General features: G+C 41.2%; 1 protein-coding gene across 1 annotated transcript; it reads right to left on the minus strand.

Annotated features, from left to right (window-relative positions):
• Positions 1-532: 532 nt before the first annotated feature.
• On the minus strand, positions 533-14,441 carry mtmr7a (myotubularin related protein 7a). The gene is made up of 14 exons (XM_007554751.2): positions 14,242-14,441; positions 13,902-14,024; positions 13,639-13,801; positions 12,440-12,597; positions 11,593-11,721; positions 9,453-9,587; positions 9,083-9,215; positions 6,548-6,657; positions 5,044-5,166; positions 4,755-4,804; positions 3,812-4,012; positions 3,541-3,675; positions 2,447-2,573; positions 533-2,367 (listed from the first exon to the last, which is right to left on the minus strand). The coding sequence occupies exons 1-14, from the start codon at positions 14,263-14,265 to the stop codon at positions 2,029-2,031; spliced, it is 1,950 nt and encodes a 649-aa protein (XP_007554813.1). The 5' UTR covers positions 14,266-14,441; the 3' UTR covers positions 533-2,028.
• Positions 14,442-16,105: the final 1,664 nt, after the last annotated feature.

A 16,105-nucleotide genomic window follows, 5' to 3' on the forward strand; every position in this document is an offset into this window, starting at 1 on the left:
GTATTAACTCCTTTAGCACCAACACACACAAAAAGATCGTCTCTGGCCTGCTTTACAAAAACAGTCAGTTCAGTCACCCAGACAAATTCAAACTCAGTGACACAGTCCAATTTGATCCTACATTTATTTAGTTTGCACATCACCCTTTAATGCATATTTTTGCAATTCTTTTTTTTTTACTTGATAAGTTGTGTGTCATCAGCAAGAAACTTTGCAATTCTCAGTGATTTGGGGAGGGAAAGCATGTATCTAATAAAAAAGCAGTCCAAGAATGGAGCCGTGAGGAACGCCATGTGAGATTTTTGCTTGGAACTTGACTTTCTACACTTAACATTCTGGATTTCACAAAGTAGACTCTAATTGACTAAAATGAGCAGCCCAAACATATTTGAGAGGAAACTGTTGTCACTATAAGGAGGTTATTTATTTATTTTTTTCCCCACAGATGTGCCCAAACACCTACAAGCAACACCACTGGTTATTCTGAATGTGTGTGTGAGCCTTTAGTTAATATAAACACAGAACCAATAACACACGTATAATGTTATATTTATTTCAGATGATGTTTCCATACCATTACATTTACAGCAGTTGAAGTTGCTCTTTGCTTACCTGAACAAATAAAACCACAGGTGTAAATCTGTAAAGCTTTTATATATAAATAAATGCAACATTCAAACTGACTGATATTTTTGTTCAAAACAAACAAACAAGCATTTAACATAAAAATATAACAAAAATAATAAATCATAGTACAAAAATATGCTGCCATGCATTGGTTTATTATCTCTTGGTTCATTTGCATGTATAGCTGCACAGTAATACATGATACACACTTAAAAATACAGCCGATTTAAAACAAATTGTTTAATAGTGTCTATAGTAGAAAAAATACTTTGTAAGCTGAACTACTAATCTGAAGGAAGCGATACGTTTGTGTTCACATGCTCCCATCACGCCGTGGTCCCGTAATATCTCTGACATTCATTAAATAATAAATATACAACAGGACAACTATTGCTCTCCAGGTCCAGCTAAAAGCCTCATATGCAGAACACACGACAACATTAATGAGAACAATGTGCCACACGAATAACAATGAATGTTTCACAGTATCAACAAAACACATTGTTGCCGATTCAGATTCAGTTCGAGTCTCTTCTCGTCTCGTCCGACTGCGTTTCTGATCAGGTGCGGTTTGTCTCTCTGGTGCCAGTGGACGGGATCCCTGCAAACGCATCGTTCATTTGGAATCTATTCAGATTCTGCCAGGCATTGAAAATGAATATGCAGCGAAACGTAGTGGTAGTGGTTGTGTCATGCTGTGGGCACACGTTTCTCTGATGGGAAAAGAAAAGCCGATGGGAAGACGGATAAAGCTAAAACCTGCGGAGGAGGTTTAAGTTCCAACATGACAAAAACCCTGAACGTAAAGCAAAAGCATATTTATGAGATAGAGTGGCCTAGTCAAAGCCCAGTCATAAATTCAGTATGTATTTGTGGGAAGACTTTTTTGGGACGTTTTCATTCACAGATGCTGTTCCTTCAACCTGACTACGCTTGAGCTACTTAAAAAAAAAAAAAAAAAAAGTTTAGGCAAATATTTCAGTCTGTAAACAAAACAACAACAACAACAACAACAACAAAAATCTTCCACTTTGAAGCCCAAACTTAAATGCACTGAAGTTTGCAGTTGTAATGTGACTTTTAATCGGTCTGTAGCTAAAACTTCCTGAAAGATCACATTCTACAAACAGACATGGACGTTCATATGGCTTCCTTTATTCTCTGTAAGTCAATCGTAATTATTACGCCTTCCTGGAAGATCGGATTAGACAGTTTAGGAATATTCAGCGACGTACTTTTCATTTTCTGCAGACTATGAAAAACGAGAGTCAGCTACAGCTTCGGGATTGTAGGAAATCAGGAGTTGCTCCAAATCACTGTAAACTAAAAACAAAAGTTGGACACGCGGCCGTTTGTCAGAGTGACGTTTTCAAACCCCGGGGGCGTCTGCTGCGTTTTTGCTCAGGCGGCCGAGTAGGCCGCCTCGTCCGAGTCCGGGTCCGGGTCCCTGGCGCTGTCCTCGCTGAGGGGGGAGCGGCAGCTCACGTCTGCGATCCCAGACTCCGGGTCGCTGCCGTTGGAGAGGTTGGGGTCCGCCGTCTGGTCGGGATCCTGCGGTGCGAGGACCAGCGGGCCGTCCGCCGCTCCGGGAGTGCTGGCCAGGAGGCTGCCGGTGTAGTCTTGAGGAGTGTTGGCCAGAGCGAGGTTCTTCCCCAGAGCCCGCGCCGTTGAGCTCTGATCAAACGCGGCAGCTCTGTGGGCATCGCTCCATCCCTGCTCCTGCTTCAGCTCGGCTATTTTCTGTTGACAGAGAAGCCGTGGTTAAAGCCAGAAACGGTTTGGCGGGACGGTCGTTTCTCGTCGCCCGCCGTCGTCGTACCTGCTTGTGGGAATCCAGCTGCTCCTCCAGCTGCTGCGTCTCCTCTCGGATGACCCTCAGATAATCCTCCACCGACTGTCGGGGGTGCATCCCGCGGTCAAACCGGTTGTACAGCCCTCTCCAGAATCTGTGCAGGCAAAGACATTTGTCAATCCAGATTATTTTATTGATTTTCTTCTATTATATGTGCAACTTTTTCTGCCCGAGTGAAATTGGCGCCTCGCAAGTCAAACAAGATTGGTGTCAAACGTTTGTGCAGCAAAAATTTCGTCACCTTCCTACAATAGTGGCACTAGTCATTTATTGCCAAAAGTGATATTTTAGGCTGTTATTTTAGGAAGGTGACAATTAGAAAAAAAAAAAATTAACATTTCCAGAGGTCAATGGTCAACCAGAGCTGCGCTCACATTTAGAAAAAAATAATTTGGTATCAACTTTTTATTTATATTATTTTATGAAACCTCTATTTTACCAGGATAAAAAAAAGAATAAAAACACTGAGATTAAAAACCTCTTTTTCAAGGGAGTGCTGCCCAACAGGCAGCGACAAATACAATACAAAACATGAAACCGTTAAAAGAAAAGAAAGAAACAAAAAAAAACCCACTGAATTGGACTTGAGATCTTTGTTTGGATGTAAAACAAATAAAAAATAAAAATTGCTAAACAAGATCAAGTCAGTCAAAATTTGTTGTGATTTTTGCTACAAAAGTTTTAGCTGCACAAACAGCAAAATTCATTTTTATCCATTTTTATTTGATTTTATTTGATTTATTTGATTTCGTCAATGTGTGTGTGGCAGGCTGATGTCTGGTGACGTTTTGTTGAAAACTTAAAAATTGCAAAAAACAGAAAAAATTTGTTGTGCTGCACAGTTGATTGCTAACATATTTAGTTTGATTTTGCCGCTGTGGCCCGGCTGGCTGACCTTCGATGACGTCCGGAAACATTTATTCACATCTTTAAGAAGACGGAAACTTCTGCTGCACAAACATAGCACAATTGTTTCATTTAATTTGAAGAAGGAGAGAGGGAGGCGCCAACTTCACTCTGCTCTTTCCCCCCTTCCCTCTGTGCACAGACAGTGTACCTACTTAAAGCAGTAGGGGGCGGTAGACGGTCGCAGGAGTCCTTGAGACTGGCTGTGGTTCTGTCTGTACAGCGGGTTGATGAACTCTGCGCGGTTCGTCCAAAGGTAACTCCACAAAGAGTGAGTCTTTTCATGTACACTTTTCATGACAAGAAAAGACGACATTAGCATTTGCAGATTCCTCAGAAGGAGGCGTCTCCATTAAAAACACCCAAACAAACAAACAAACACAAAAGCGGAAGAAGCGACTCCCGGCAGAAAGTGTCAAACCTCACCGGAGCTCTCTCCTCTCCCGCTGGTTGTTGCCGATGAAGTTCCCGAACTGGCAGGAGTAGATGTGGCTGTGAACCGTGATCAGGAGATTCTCATTGTACTCGAAGGCACAGGGGAACTGCTCCATCAGCTGCCACACGCACTCCAGGAACTGATCGACGATCGGAGACACCTCTTTGGGGTCTCCAGCCAAGTGGTTGCATCTGGAGGGGGAAGAAACTCGGTTATCCCTGAACACACAGCATGGAGACCCCAGCGAGATCCGACACTGGACGTCACAAACACATTTTGAGGTTGTTTTTTTTTCTCAGGTAGGCCAAAACAAAGAGGTAATTACTGCAACGTTGGAGGAAAATGCCAACATTGTTTGCAAATAAAAATCTGAGAAGTGTGGCATGCACTTGTATTCAGCCACACAAAGTTAAAACTTTGTAGAAGTACCGACGTCTTAAAGATTGAAAGTTATGCTTTTATTTATTTATTTATTTTTTTTGGGAAAAACATCTTAACCTCAGTCAGACTGAATGGAGATCATTTGTAAAAAAAAAAAAAAAATCAATTCTCAACTGAATTCAGGTCTGGACTTTGACTGGGCCATTCAAGACCCTGATTACGCTTCGATCCAGACGTTTTGTGATGGGTCCTGCGGAAAGCTGACCATCCAACCTTTGTAACCCAGAATCGGTCTGTATTCAGCCGCTTCCGTCTTCCAACAAATTGAGCTGCTTCCTCGTCATCCGTCATTTTCAGATGAACCGTGGTTAAGTGCAGCTGAGATCCAATTGCACGTTAACTAGGCGACCTCTAAACGCAGTTGATTGGATTTTAATCGGGGGTATCGGAGTAAGAACAAAGAATGTTGAAACCCATCGATTAATCTTCTGTCCAGGAGCCATTTTGAATCGGTACGAATGATTTTGCAAGACATTACAATTAGAGTCAAACCTTTGAGTGAACTTGTGTCCAAATGAGACCCAGTCTTTTTCAATGAGGACCTACGTGCAGAAAAGAAAGAGACTGTAACCAATAAAGGTTGCATGCTGTGATAATCATCTCCTAACCTCAGAGATAATTTTGCATAATATGATTCAAACACACATGGAAACAGGAATGTTTTTGCACCAAAAACTGAAGCCAGAATGGAGTTGATCGAATTTAGACAAGAGCAATCAATCACAAGAGATTAGATGAAGAAAAAGCAAACAAACAAAAAAAACCGGTTGAGTGGGTTTACCATGAGTCCTTTCAGGGTCCTGTAGTAGGGATCCAGCAGCACACAGGCCACTGAACACACCTGGGCCGTGCGGTCCCACCCGTCTGAACAGTGGACCAGGACACTGATGCCTTCTGCAACAGCCTGTGTGTAAACAATCAGAGACACACACAGTCGTTTTCATTGCTGACAAAACTATCCCAGTGGCCCGTCTCATCGACTGGTTCTGAAAATCAGGCTAATTTCTTCTGCTTTTAGCTCCCTGTGTCGTGTGTTATCTACAGAACACGGAGTTTAACTAATGGAAATGTATTCCCACATGTGCTAAACCTGCCAGCTCAGAAACACCCAGAAACACCTTGGGTTTCTGGGAATCCCAAGGTGTTCCCAGAAACGCAGCACAAAGCACATGTAGACTGCTTGGGTGCACCTCAGCATTGGTCACGTCAACTGACTGCAGAGTGTTCGGGCAAAATCCTTAACTCTAAGCAGAAAGATGAGGCCCTTGCTTCTCCCTACATCCAGTGGGCGGCACAGGTTGCTACAGTCGACAGCAGCCACACAGGCACACCCGCTAGCGGGAAACAAACGCACCCAGTACAGCACTTTCATTCTATTGGCTGAAAGGTTGCCAGGCGACAGTACAGAAAACATTTCACAAGCGAGCAGAGAGGTTTGTGAGGGGACATTTGAACCGAGCAAATGTCCGCAAGTTTCAAGTGTGAGGAGAACGGCTTGAGAAAGGACAGCAGATATTTGAAAGAGAGAAGAAATTTTGAGAACAAGCGTTACAAGTTTTGAGAAGAGAGACATGAAATCCTGCTTTCAGACTGGAAATGTGAGCTCTTGAATTATGGCAAGGAAATTCCCCCCTGAATAGACCTTACCAGAGAGGCTTAGGAGTGCAATTTAAATTGAATTTAAAAGTGATTTCCTCTTTATATAGAGAAAATTATACATTCAGGCTCATCGTGATTGGTCGTCTTTTACTTGGGACAACACTTCTCAAAAAATTACACCAATAAATTTCAAAGTCTCTTTACTTATTTATTTTTTAACGGTTCCACATTTGTAGTGAAAATATATTTAAGGAGGGAGCAGCAGAATTGAGTATGTGGATTACAGCCATTGAAAATGAGGAAAATCCTCTCTGCCCAATCGCGACATATCAACCAAGCATTTCAAAGTTTGACATGAGTTTTCCAATTGGACAATGATCGCAGGCACACATCAAAATCTAATGTTGAAATGGATAAAACAAGCACAGATTAAGCTTCTGGAGTCCTATTGGGAACCAATCGAATTAAATTAACTCGACCGATTCTGCCAGGAAAAGAAAACAAATGTCTTACCATAATTATACCAAAAAACTGATTCTCATTTTTAAAAATGAAGTTAAGTCAATGGATCACATCCTCCTTCGCCTCTTCCCTACTTCTCCAGCATGCTACGCAAAAACAACCTTCACAAACCGTTTCTTAAAGAAACGGTGACACAGACAGCAGGGATTAGCCTCCAGACTGACCTTAGCGATGAAGACGCCGGTATCCAAAACAGCTTTGATGTGCTTCAGCCAGCCTGAGCTCTCCAAGCCCTCCAGGAAGTCGGACATGGAGGGAGAACGAAGCTCACACACTGAAAGCACAACACAGCTGTCTGAGTGGCAGGAAATGCGAAGCAGACCTGATGCATGGGGTTTATGAAACATCATTCTCTCCCACAGTGTGCATAGCTGGTCCTCCCCCCAAGACAGATTTCTCTTATATCCCAGATTAATCTGGAACAAAGTAAAATGTAGCTTCTAGGTCGAAAACTTTAGGACAGATGAACAGATGAAAATTTTAAATCACCTGAAAATTGTGCAGGTGATGGTTTACATGCAATGAAGACACTTTCTTGTGGTGCGCTATTGACCAATTAAGCTACACAACTTGTGCTTAATATGTTTTATGGTCATGTCTTTAACAGTTTATTGCTAAATCCATCATTGCATTAAGATGGCAAGGCTAAAACATTTCGATGGCCAATAATATAGCAGAATTCTTAGTAACAATAAAATCCAAGCACTACCTAGCTAGCTGTGCCAGGCTAATGCTAGCTTGTACATGTACAGGCACAAAGAGATTTTTTATTTTGTGACAGAACATCCCGCATTTTTAAAATGCTCCAACATCTATCCGCAAAATGAAGTCTGTGTTTTGTGTGATGGAGTGAATGCGACAATTTTTAAATAAGGACTGCCCTGCAACGTTAGCTAGCAACTCTCTGTTTCACAAGCACTCACCAAAGAAGACTTTTTAAATTATTTGTGTAACAGTGTTTTATATATTTGTTTTATGTAGACACAGACATGTAACTTATTTATAAGCCCTGAATGAATAAAATCAGGCGTTAACAGCTAAAGTGGCTAAAGCTAGCATCTGCTTCGTAGCTTCCTGTCGGTTTGAAACTAAAAAGATTTTTCAGCAGCTTTTAACCACCTTTTTTTAACCCATATCCAAAACCAGCCATTTGATGAGGAAGTTGAGTACATTTACAATAAAGAATTGTGTAAAAATCCTACTGAAAACATCGGCTCAATTCTCAATCAATACCACACATGTAACAGAGATTCCCGCTGACGCTACACCAGTTTGTCTGGCAGGAGAGACGTGGGTCATCGGGTTTACTGAGCCGGTGGCTCGGTGAACGGGCCTCCCCTGGAAAGGTAATCTGAGTTAATGTTGCCAGGCTGGGGGTCCTGTAAATTTTACTGAAGCGTGCAGTCGTGTAGAGTGAAGGGCTGCTGCCGTCTCCTGGCATTTGAAGACTTCCCCTTCAGTGCCAGGGGGCGCAAAGAGTTATCAAAAACTGAGCCAACTCTGAACTCTTCAGACTTGAAACCACATCATTCTCACGCCCTCCGCCTGCATCCAGGGGGATAATGTTAGGGACAGTCCACTCCGGGAAACCAAAGGAAAAAAACCCTCTGAAATCAAATCCAGATGGATTCAAAGCCATGCTAGGAGCCAGTGCCCCTGGACGATACGCAGGAACCTTCCTGTGGACTCATTTGAAGCAGCTCAGTCTGCATGACCACAACTGGATAAAAGCACAGAGGCCTCAGATTCACTTGCTGTGCTTCAGTAAAGGTGAAGAGACAGCGGATTAAAAAACATCTTAAAAATTAAACAGCTTTTACTATACAAGCTGAAACTACAAGTACCGTGCAGTGAAAAAGTATTTCCCCTCCTTTCTTTGAATCCCCAGTACCAGAACCAGAACATGAAGAAGCAACATGCAGTTTTTATGCTCCACAAATCTGGAACAAACTTCCAGAAAACTGCAAAACAGCCGAAACACTGAGGTCCTTCAAATCTCGACTGAAAACCAACCTGGTTAGAGTTACTTTTGTTTCGGAGTAACATTGGTCAACATATTTGATGTGTATTTCATGATGATTTTGATTACGGCATCAGACGAGATGTGATGTTTATTGCTCGTTTCATAATCCGTGACCGTATCTTATTGCTGAAATGTGCTACACAAGTAAATTTGACTTTACGTATAATCAGAATACAAATGTTCATGTCAGATTAAAACAACCTGAATAAATAGAAAACACGGTTTTTAAATGAGGATATTATATTTAAGTGAAACATCCAAACCGGTGTGAAAAAGCTACTGCCTCTTAGATCAAACACCTGCTTGTGCCGTCCTGGGCATCAGTCTTTGAATTTATGATTTCAAACACAGCAGGTTGTTGAAATGCTGAAGAACCGAACCACCACACTACCACCACCAGTGAGTTTGATTGTCCAAAAAGATAATTTTTTTTCCCCTCCTAATAACTGTGTTGGTTTTATGCCAGATGTAAAAATCAAGCACTTCTGTCCAAGAGACCAAGAGAATATCTGCCCAAAAGTGTTGCGATAGTTTGGATAGGTTTTTGTTCCTGTTCATGACTGAAATCATGACTTAAAATCTTCCTTTTTGCACTCGGTCAGGTTTGTTGGATGTAAACATTTTGTTTCTGCATCTGAAGTGTGAACTTCATCCGAAGAGGCCGCAGCGATTTTACCTTCCAGCATTTTCTGCTGGCTGTTCCTCATGACGTGGATGTTCTCGATGCCCATGAACTGGAATTTTATGTTGGAGTAGTTGTCTTCGTTCTCGTAGCCTTTCCCTGCCGCCCTGTTGGCAATCGCGTTCAACTGAAGAGACAAGACAACACACACGCACGCACGCACGCACGCACGCACACACACACACACACACACACGCACACACACACACGTCGACTCCGGTTCATTTTAGCCTCCACGTTACAGGAAACCTCAGTAACGTTAGCCGCTGCACAGCCAGGAAGTCCTGAGGACATGCAGCTGTAAAAAACAAAACAGCTGAACACATATCACTGCTAGCGGCTCGCGTTCCCACACAGGGCTCACCTTGGGCCTGGTGTCCACCACATACATGAAGTCGCTGCGGGGATTGGACCTCAAGATGGCCTCCAGCATCTGCTCGTCCTCCAGGCAGCGAGCGCTGAAACCCGACAGGGGCTGGCTGCTGCGGCAGATGGCAGCCTGGGAGGTGTTGTTGTGATCAACAGGTGAGCGAAAGACGGACCATTTTAGATTTCTAACAGAGCCACATGATATTAAAACAACACACGGTGGCCATTTTATTGTTTACGACTGGGATCAGAGGCGGGCAGTGTGGACTAAATCTGCACTTACATCAGAGTACTTCAACATATTTTTACTGGGGTAAAAGTAAAAAGCAGCCATCCAAGACATTACTTAAAAGTAAAAAAAGAAGAAAAAAACTAAATAACTAAAACAACTACTTAAGTACTGGACGATACGCAGGAGCCTTCCAGCGTATCGTTTACACTGAAACTATAATGACGATTTTAGACAAAGGGACATTATAATCAATGCCTCCCATAAAATGATAAAACGATTGAGCAAAATATAAAATGTGGGGAAATAATTGCATTTTATACAAGTACATAGTGTAAAATAGTATTTTAAATACCAAAATTAAAATAATTCATACAAATAATCACAAGTACAAAATAACAAAAAGAGAATAAATTTTCCTAATCAGTTTCTTTCATTATAAAAACTTGAGAAACTTTAAAACTAAAACTGCAGGTCTGTGTCTGAATCATGTGATTAAAACAAACTTGTTCTTCGTTCAGTGAAGTTATTCACAGTGGGAAAAGTAAGAATCCTTCATAAGAAAATTACTCAGAACTACATTTTTTTCCCCCAAAAGAGTTAAATCAAATAAATGTAACTATTTACTACTAAACTCTGGTTGTGATTAATACAAGTTTTTCTTACTATCCTCTTTCTTTTCCATCGTCATATTTTCACAACTCTTTCTAATTTTGCTCCGTATTGAGCATTGGCATTAAGACACAGGGAACACTAATCCAAAACGCCTGATATATGACTAGGAAAACAGAGTTTCAGTTCAGATATTTAAATGCAACGCTCCAGTTTAAGGTAAAAACTAAAACAATGAGCAGCAGATTAATGTTTAGTTCATCTCTTCCTGCATGTTGCATTTGGACTCACAGAGTCTCTCCGTTTTTCACATCTCTGTTTAAAAGCCACGAGGGAACCGATCTGAACACGATCCAGAATGCAGCAAACACAGAGCCCCGTCCAGCTTAGCCTGGGAATCTGACCCCGCAACGCTGTTTGACAAAAATCAGCATTTGGGAAAAGATATTTTCTGAGAGATAAATTTGTAAAAAGAAAAACTAAGTTGGAGCTTTTTCATCATTTCTCTGGAGACGAAACTGGAACGTCGCCTTGCGGAGCTGTGTCAAATGTTGTGGCATTAAAAAGGTAAGTATCAGAGCTACCTAATAAAATTCATGGTACATATATTTCTACAGATTTGGTTAGAGCAAAAAAAAAGTCATCAATATCTACAACTGATCAAGCCTACCATGGAGGAAAGCTACAATATGTTTATTTTCTTATTTGAAAACAGAAAGTTAATTATATATTTGCACCTTTTAATGTATTTTTTAATGGAAAGACTTCAGAGGTTAAACGAAAAATCTGCAGAATGTGACGGTTTCTTTTATGCGATTAGTCGATAAATAATAATCTATTTCTAAAATAATCGATAGCTGCGTATTTGTGTCAGTCGCCTCTCTCCCCCTCTCTCTCGATGCACACAGCAACCGTTTTTTTTTTGTTTGTTTGTTTTTAGCACAATTTGTTCCCACTTTGAGCTCCACGTCTTCAGTCTTGCCTAACAGATTGTGAAACGTTTTGGCTGCGAGACAGAAGAGAAGCTGCCACCAAGCAAACAGACCCATTAATCATCTTTGTTCAAGAAACTGGCCCAAGAAAATGAACATTTCCACCAAAACGTCGCCTCTTATCTTGATTATTTGTGATTTAAAAACAAAACAAAACAAAAAAAAAAACTTAATTGTTTGGGAAGGAGATGGACAAATGGAAATTGCGATCGTTGTTGCATTCCTCCCTCCGGACCTTTGACCTGCTGTTCAGCAAGAAACGCTGATGCTAAAGTAGAAAACGAGACATGCAGTCAACTTACATGGTTTTCTTTGGAGTAATAGGACAGGGCGGGGAACCGGCCTCTGCTTCTGAACTTGGAGCTGCCCACCAGCACCGGCGGCGCGGCGGAGTCGGGTACAAAGAGCTCGGCGGGGTAAGTGTCGCTCACCTTTAGATAAAAAAAAAAAAACCCACAAATTTAATTGGCAAACCATCACCATATGACATGTGACTGTTGTGGCCTAAAATAGTTAATATTTAAAATGTAAATAACACGTTCAAGTGCCTTCTTAAAATAGCGCCGCTAAAAGGGGCGCCATTATGCGTTTCAACCTTCAGTCGTTATAAAAATGCAATGTGTATCAAATACGACTGAAAAGAAATTTTATGTTGTAATTCAAGGAATTGGACCTCTGTCCCTAAAACTCAGCCTTCAGGAAATCATTGAAACAGTGCTCCTCTATTAACCTTTTCCTGTTCTTTACGAGAACTGTGCCGTGAGGAAGCTCATATAACGAGCAGCAGTGAGGCGTTTGCTAATTGCTGCTGACTAGTCTGAAGGAGCCGAGTGGAGGAGTCGCCTTACTGGAAACATGGAAACTGCAGCTCTGAGGAGGACCTACGCCCTCGGTTCCCCCCACCAGGCGTTTTGCACAGCTGAATGGTTGCCATGGAGATTAAATGACTTCTTAAGCGTGCATGAAAGAATCAAAGCAATGCTCCCAGGTTCGTTTCTGATTAAAAAACAACATTATAACATGACATAAAGCTAAAAAAAAAAACATTTGATTTCACATAACACTGCTTCTTTATTAAATCATGTCCTGATCTCAACCTCCTGCAGGGACCAGGATTAAATCTGTCCACTCCAAGGTTTTCTCCTTGACCTTATATTGTTGGTTGACCGGGGAGAGTTTCCACTGGGCGTTTGGGAGTCCCATTCGGCTGAAGTCGGCCTTGAGGTCAACGAAGGCCCAGTCCCGCCGCCTCTCCTCCTCGTCGACGTTGGGCTTGTAGGAGAAGCAGTACAGTTCCTCGTAACGCTCTGGAAGAAGAAAAGCGAGAGTTAGATTGTAAAGATGTTCAAGCAACTTTAGCTACTTTCTTTTTGTCAATTAAGAACCAAACGCTTCAATGTTTTTGCTTGGATTTTACGCGATGCGTTTAGTGACACGGTCCAGTAAAATTTATTACAAAGAATCTCAAGCTCGTTCAGAGAATATGGAGAGGGTCTGTGGACAACAGTTGAAGTCTTGCCACATATTCTGGATTGAATTTAGGTGCGTGCTTTGAGTAGGCCATCTGCATATATGTGTGTGCTTTGACCTAAACCAGGGGTTTAGATCAAAGACTGTCCACAACGGCTCATAAACAACGATAAAGAACCAACTAATGCTTTTAACACAGATATGTTAAGAAATTTAAGTTTTTGTGATTAATTCCGCCTTGTAGTAAATTAGAAAATTATTTTCTTATCTTTAAGTTGAAACACTAAAAAATTTCTCCTACTTAAAGAAAAAGAAATAAAGCAGTGGTTCTTTAAAAATGACAACATTCCTGTTGTAGATATTTATCTTTTTGTTTCTGGACAGATTTTGTTTGGCTGGACTGAGGGTGAAATCGACTCTTTGGATGGTAAAGGCTGCAGACTCCAGGTCTGATCGGCTCCATTTTTAGGTTTGTTCTCCTGCTCAAAACTGAATCAGTTCCTCAAAGCCTTCAGTAGGTTTTCATCATATTCTGTTTATGCAAGTAGGGTGGAAAATCCCACGTCAGTATTATCTGATTGTTACGCCCTCTTCCGGAAAAGGACTTCCTCATATTGACTGGTTTTCTTACTTTTTTTTTTTTTTAAACTAGTTGTACTGGCAGATTTTATTTTCACTATTAATTGAAAAGATCCTCAGATATCGGTATTGGAAGTGGAAAAAAAGGTGAATCCCTAAATATTAATGTTGGATATCAGCCTAAATGTTCTTCTCAGTGTGTCCATTACTATATGCATTATAAAAAGTGAGTGTATGAATACTTTCCCCAGCCGAATACTAGTTTTAAAGAATGGGTAGAGAGGAACGTCTGAGCTCACGGGGCTGGGAGAGCCGCTGCAGGGACAGGTGGACGTCCTGACAGTCCTGCTCTCTAGGAATGCTGAAGTGAAGAATCTGGAAGTTCTTGCAGCGGATGAGCAGAGGACACCCCGAGGCGCTGGCAGCCTGTTTGTCCACGCTGCACACCAAACTGTGAAGCACCTGAGGAAAGCACGCAGAGCCCACACGAACACAGAAAAATAGCGACATATTATTTCTGCCCTGTTGGGGGGTTGAGTTGAGTGCACCAATAATGAGTTACCCATGTTTCACTGCGGCCTCCCGCCTCGCTCTCCACGAAGATGCTGTGGGTGGCCGTCAGGTAGAGGGTGCCCACCCTGCTCCTTCTGGGGGACACTCTGTCCAGCAGCCGGACATTCTCCACCTGCAAAGGGGGACGGGGGGGGACACGGATACATCAGACACACTCTGCCATCGTGGCAGCAGCACACACACGCCCTTTATGTCGAGCATGTGTGTGTGTGTGTTTGTTAAATCAGAGTATCATCCACAATCTGTCTGTGTTTATCAGTCTGACGCTTTTCTGCTAGTGCGGAAATACAAGCGGAGCTAATCACTGCATCAGGCAGACCCGCGGTTACCTTCGGTAGTCGGATGTGCTCCATCAGCGGCTGAGCGGGTCCGGTCCGATCACTGGCTCCGCAGCATGGGTTCGGTTCGGTTACACCATTTATTACGGTTAAAGAAGCGGCTCCGCGAAGCTCTCAGGTAAAACCAGCCATGATATTTCTATTGTCTGGGCTGCAGTCAGCCGCTGGGTCTTAAAGCCCGTCATTTCAAGACGTTTAAAGGGACAGCTCTATTTTTTTTTTTACCTGAAGTTATAATCTATGGAAGCCTGCTGCGGCCACTCTGGTAAAAAAAAAAAAGAAAGAAAGAAAAGAAAATAAATAAATTATCTCATTTTTGAGATACCATCTCGAAATATTTTCATTATTTTTAGATATTATTTTGTGATAGTACTTCAAAATAATGAGCTTTATTTATTTATTTTTACCAGAGTGGCGGAAACAGGCTTGCTTAATAATCATTAACAATTTGCACTAGAGACTATGTTACATTTATAAAAATATATATTAGACCTCCATGCCACTGTGATCCAGTCATTCACACAGAAGGACTTACATTTTCCAACTGAGCATTGTCCAATATTATTATATTTTTATAATAATAATATTATATAAAAATATTATATCATTGAATATTAGTATAATATTTTTATAATAATAATAAAAAATAACTTTTTATTATTAAAAGTTATTAAACTTTTAATAATAAAAGTGTATTACTGTTTATGTAACGAATCTTTAAAATTCACCAGTTTCCCTTTTTGAATGGAGTCAAAATAAATGAACTTGATGATATTCTGATTTACGGAGATGCACCTGCATGTTTCCTTAACCAGTTTTTCTTTTTCCTGTTTTGTTGTACAAATGTGTTTATTCAGAGTTGTTCCAGAACAAATTAAAGACCCAAATGTTATTTTGTCATGCAGGCCACTGCAAGCAAAGCAAAAAAAAAAAAAAAGCACAGTCGAGTGCAACTACTGCAGCTGAATAAAAGGCGTCCCGTTGTGAATGCTGTGATCGGGACTTGGATGTTGATGTGAAAGAAAGATTTATTTATTTTTTTTTTTTTTTCAGTTTAAATCCTACAGTCAGGATATAAATATTACACGTCACTTTAGGCAACAGCAGCTCACCCAAGAGCACTGTTTGATGAACAACATCAGTTCTTTTTGGAAAGCAGTGCCAAAAATACTAACATGCTGTTGCGTGTGGACCTCAATCCAGTCAATAAATAAAAGCACAAAAAACACCTGCGATGTTACGCGAGCCAAATGGAAACTGGTTTCATGTCAGAGCACATGGGTGAAGTTCGTCTTACTCAGGATTCTTAGTTTCAGCCAAACTGTGCTGCTGCAGACATTGTGACATGTCATAGCAGGATGAGCAGAGCTGGGCTTTAAAACAAGTTCATTCCAGTGAGGGGTTGGAGTTGGAGCCAGCTGGCTGTCTGACAACACTCACAGGGAACAGTTAGCAGATACAAACCAGAAAGAAGGAGACTTTCACCTGCTGTCTTTTTATTTATTTATTTATTTATTTTTTTTTTACAAAAAAAGTACAACCAAATTTAAAAAGAATGTGTCCATTACCTCAGTAGAAGAGCCATCTCTGTAAATGTTAAGGCAAAAGGGAAGTTTATTTAGCTAGAAATAATTCACGCACCAGGCAATCCAAAATACCGCACACAAAAACTGACTGAGAGCTTGAACAGAATTAGGTAACCAACACTTCAATGATGCCAAAGATGGCGGCAAAATCTACAAAAATAGATGCAAAAAAAAAAAGCTTTGACAGAACAGAGCTTCATCTGTTCTGTCAAAGATCTGATTGAACCTGATTGAAAATGTAAATAAAGGTACCCAAACTTCAATGAGTT

The sequence above is a fragment of the Poecilia formosa genome, unplaced genomic scaffold (genome assembly GCF_000485575.1).
Source record: "Poecilia formosa unplaced genomic scaffold, Poecilia_formosa-5.1.2 Scaffold66, whole genome shotgun sequence".
NCBI classification, from domain to species: domain Eukaryota; kingdom Metazoa; phylum Chordata; class Actinopteri; order Cyprinodontiformes; family Poeciliidae; genus Poecilia; species Poecilia formosa.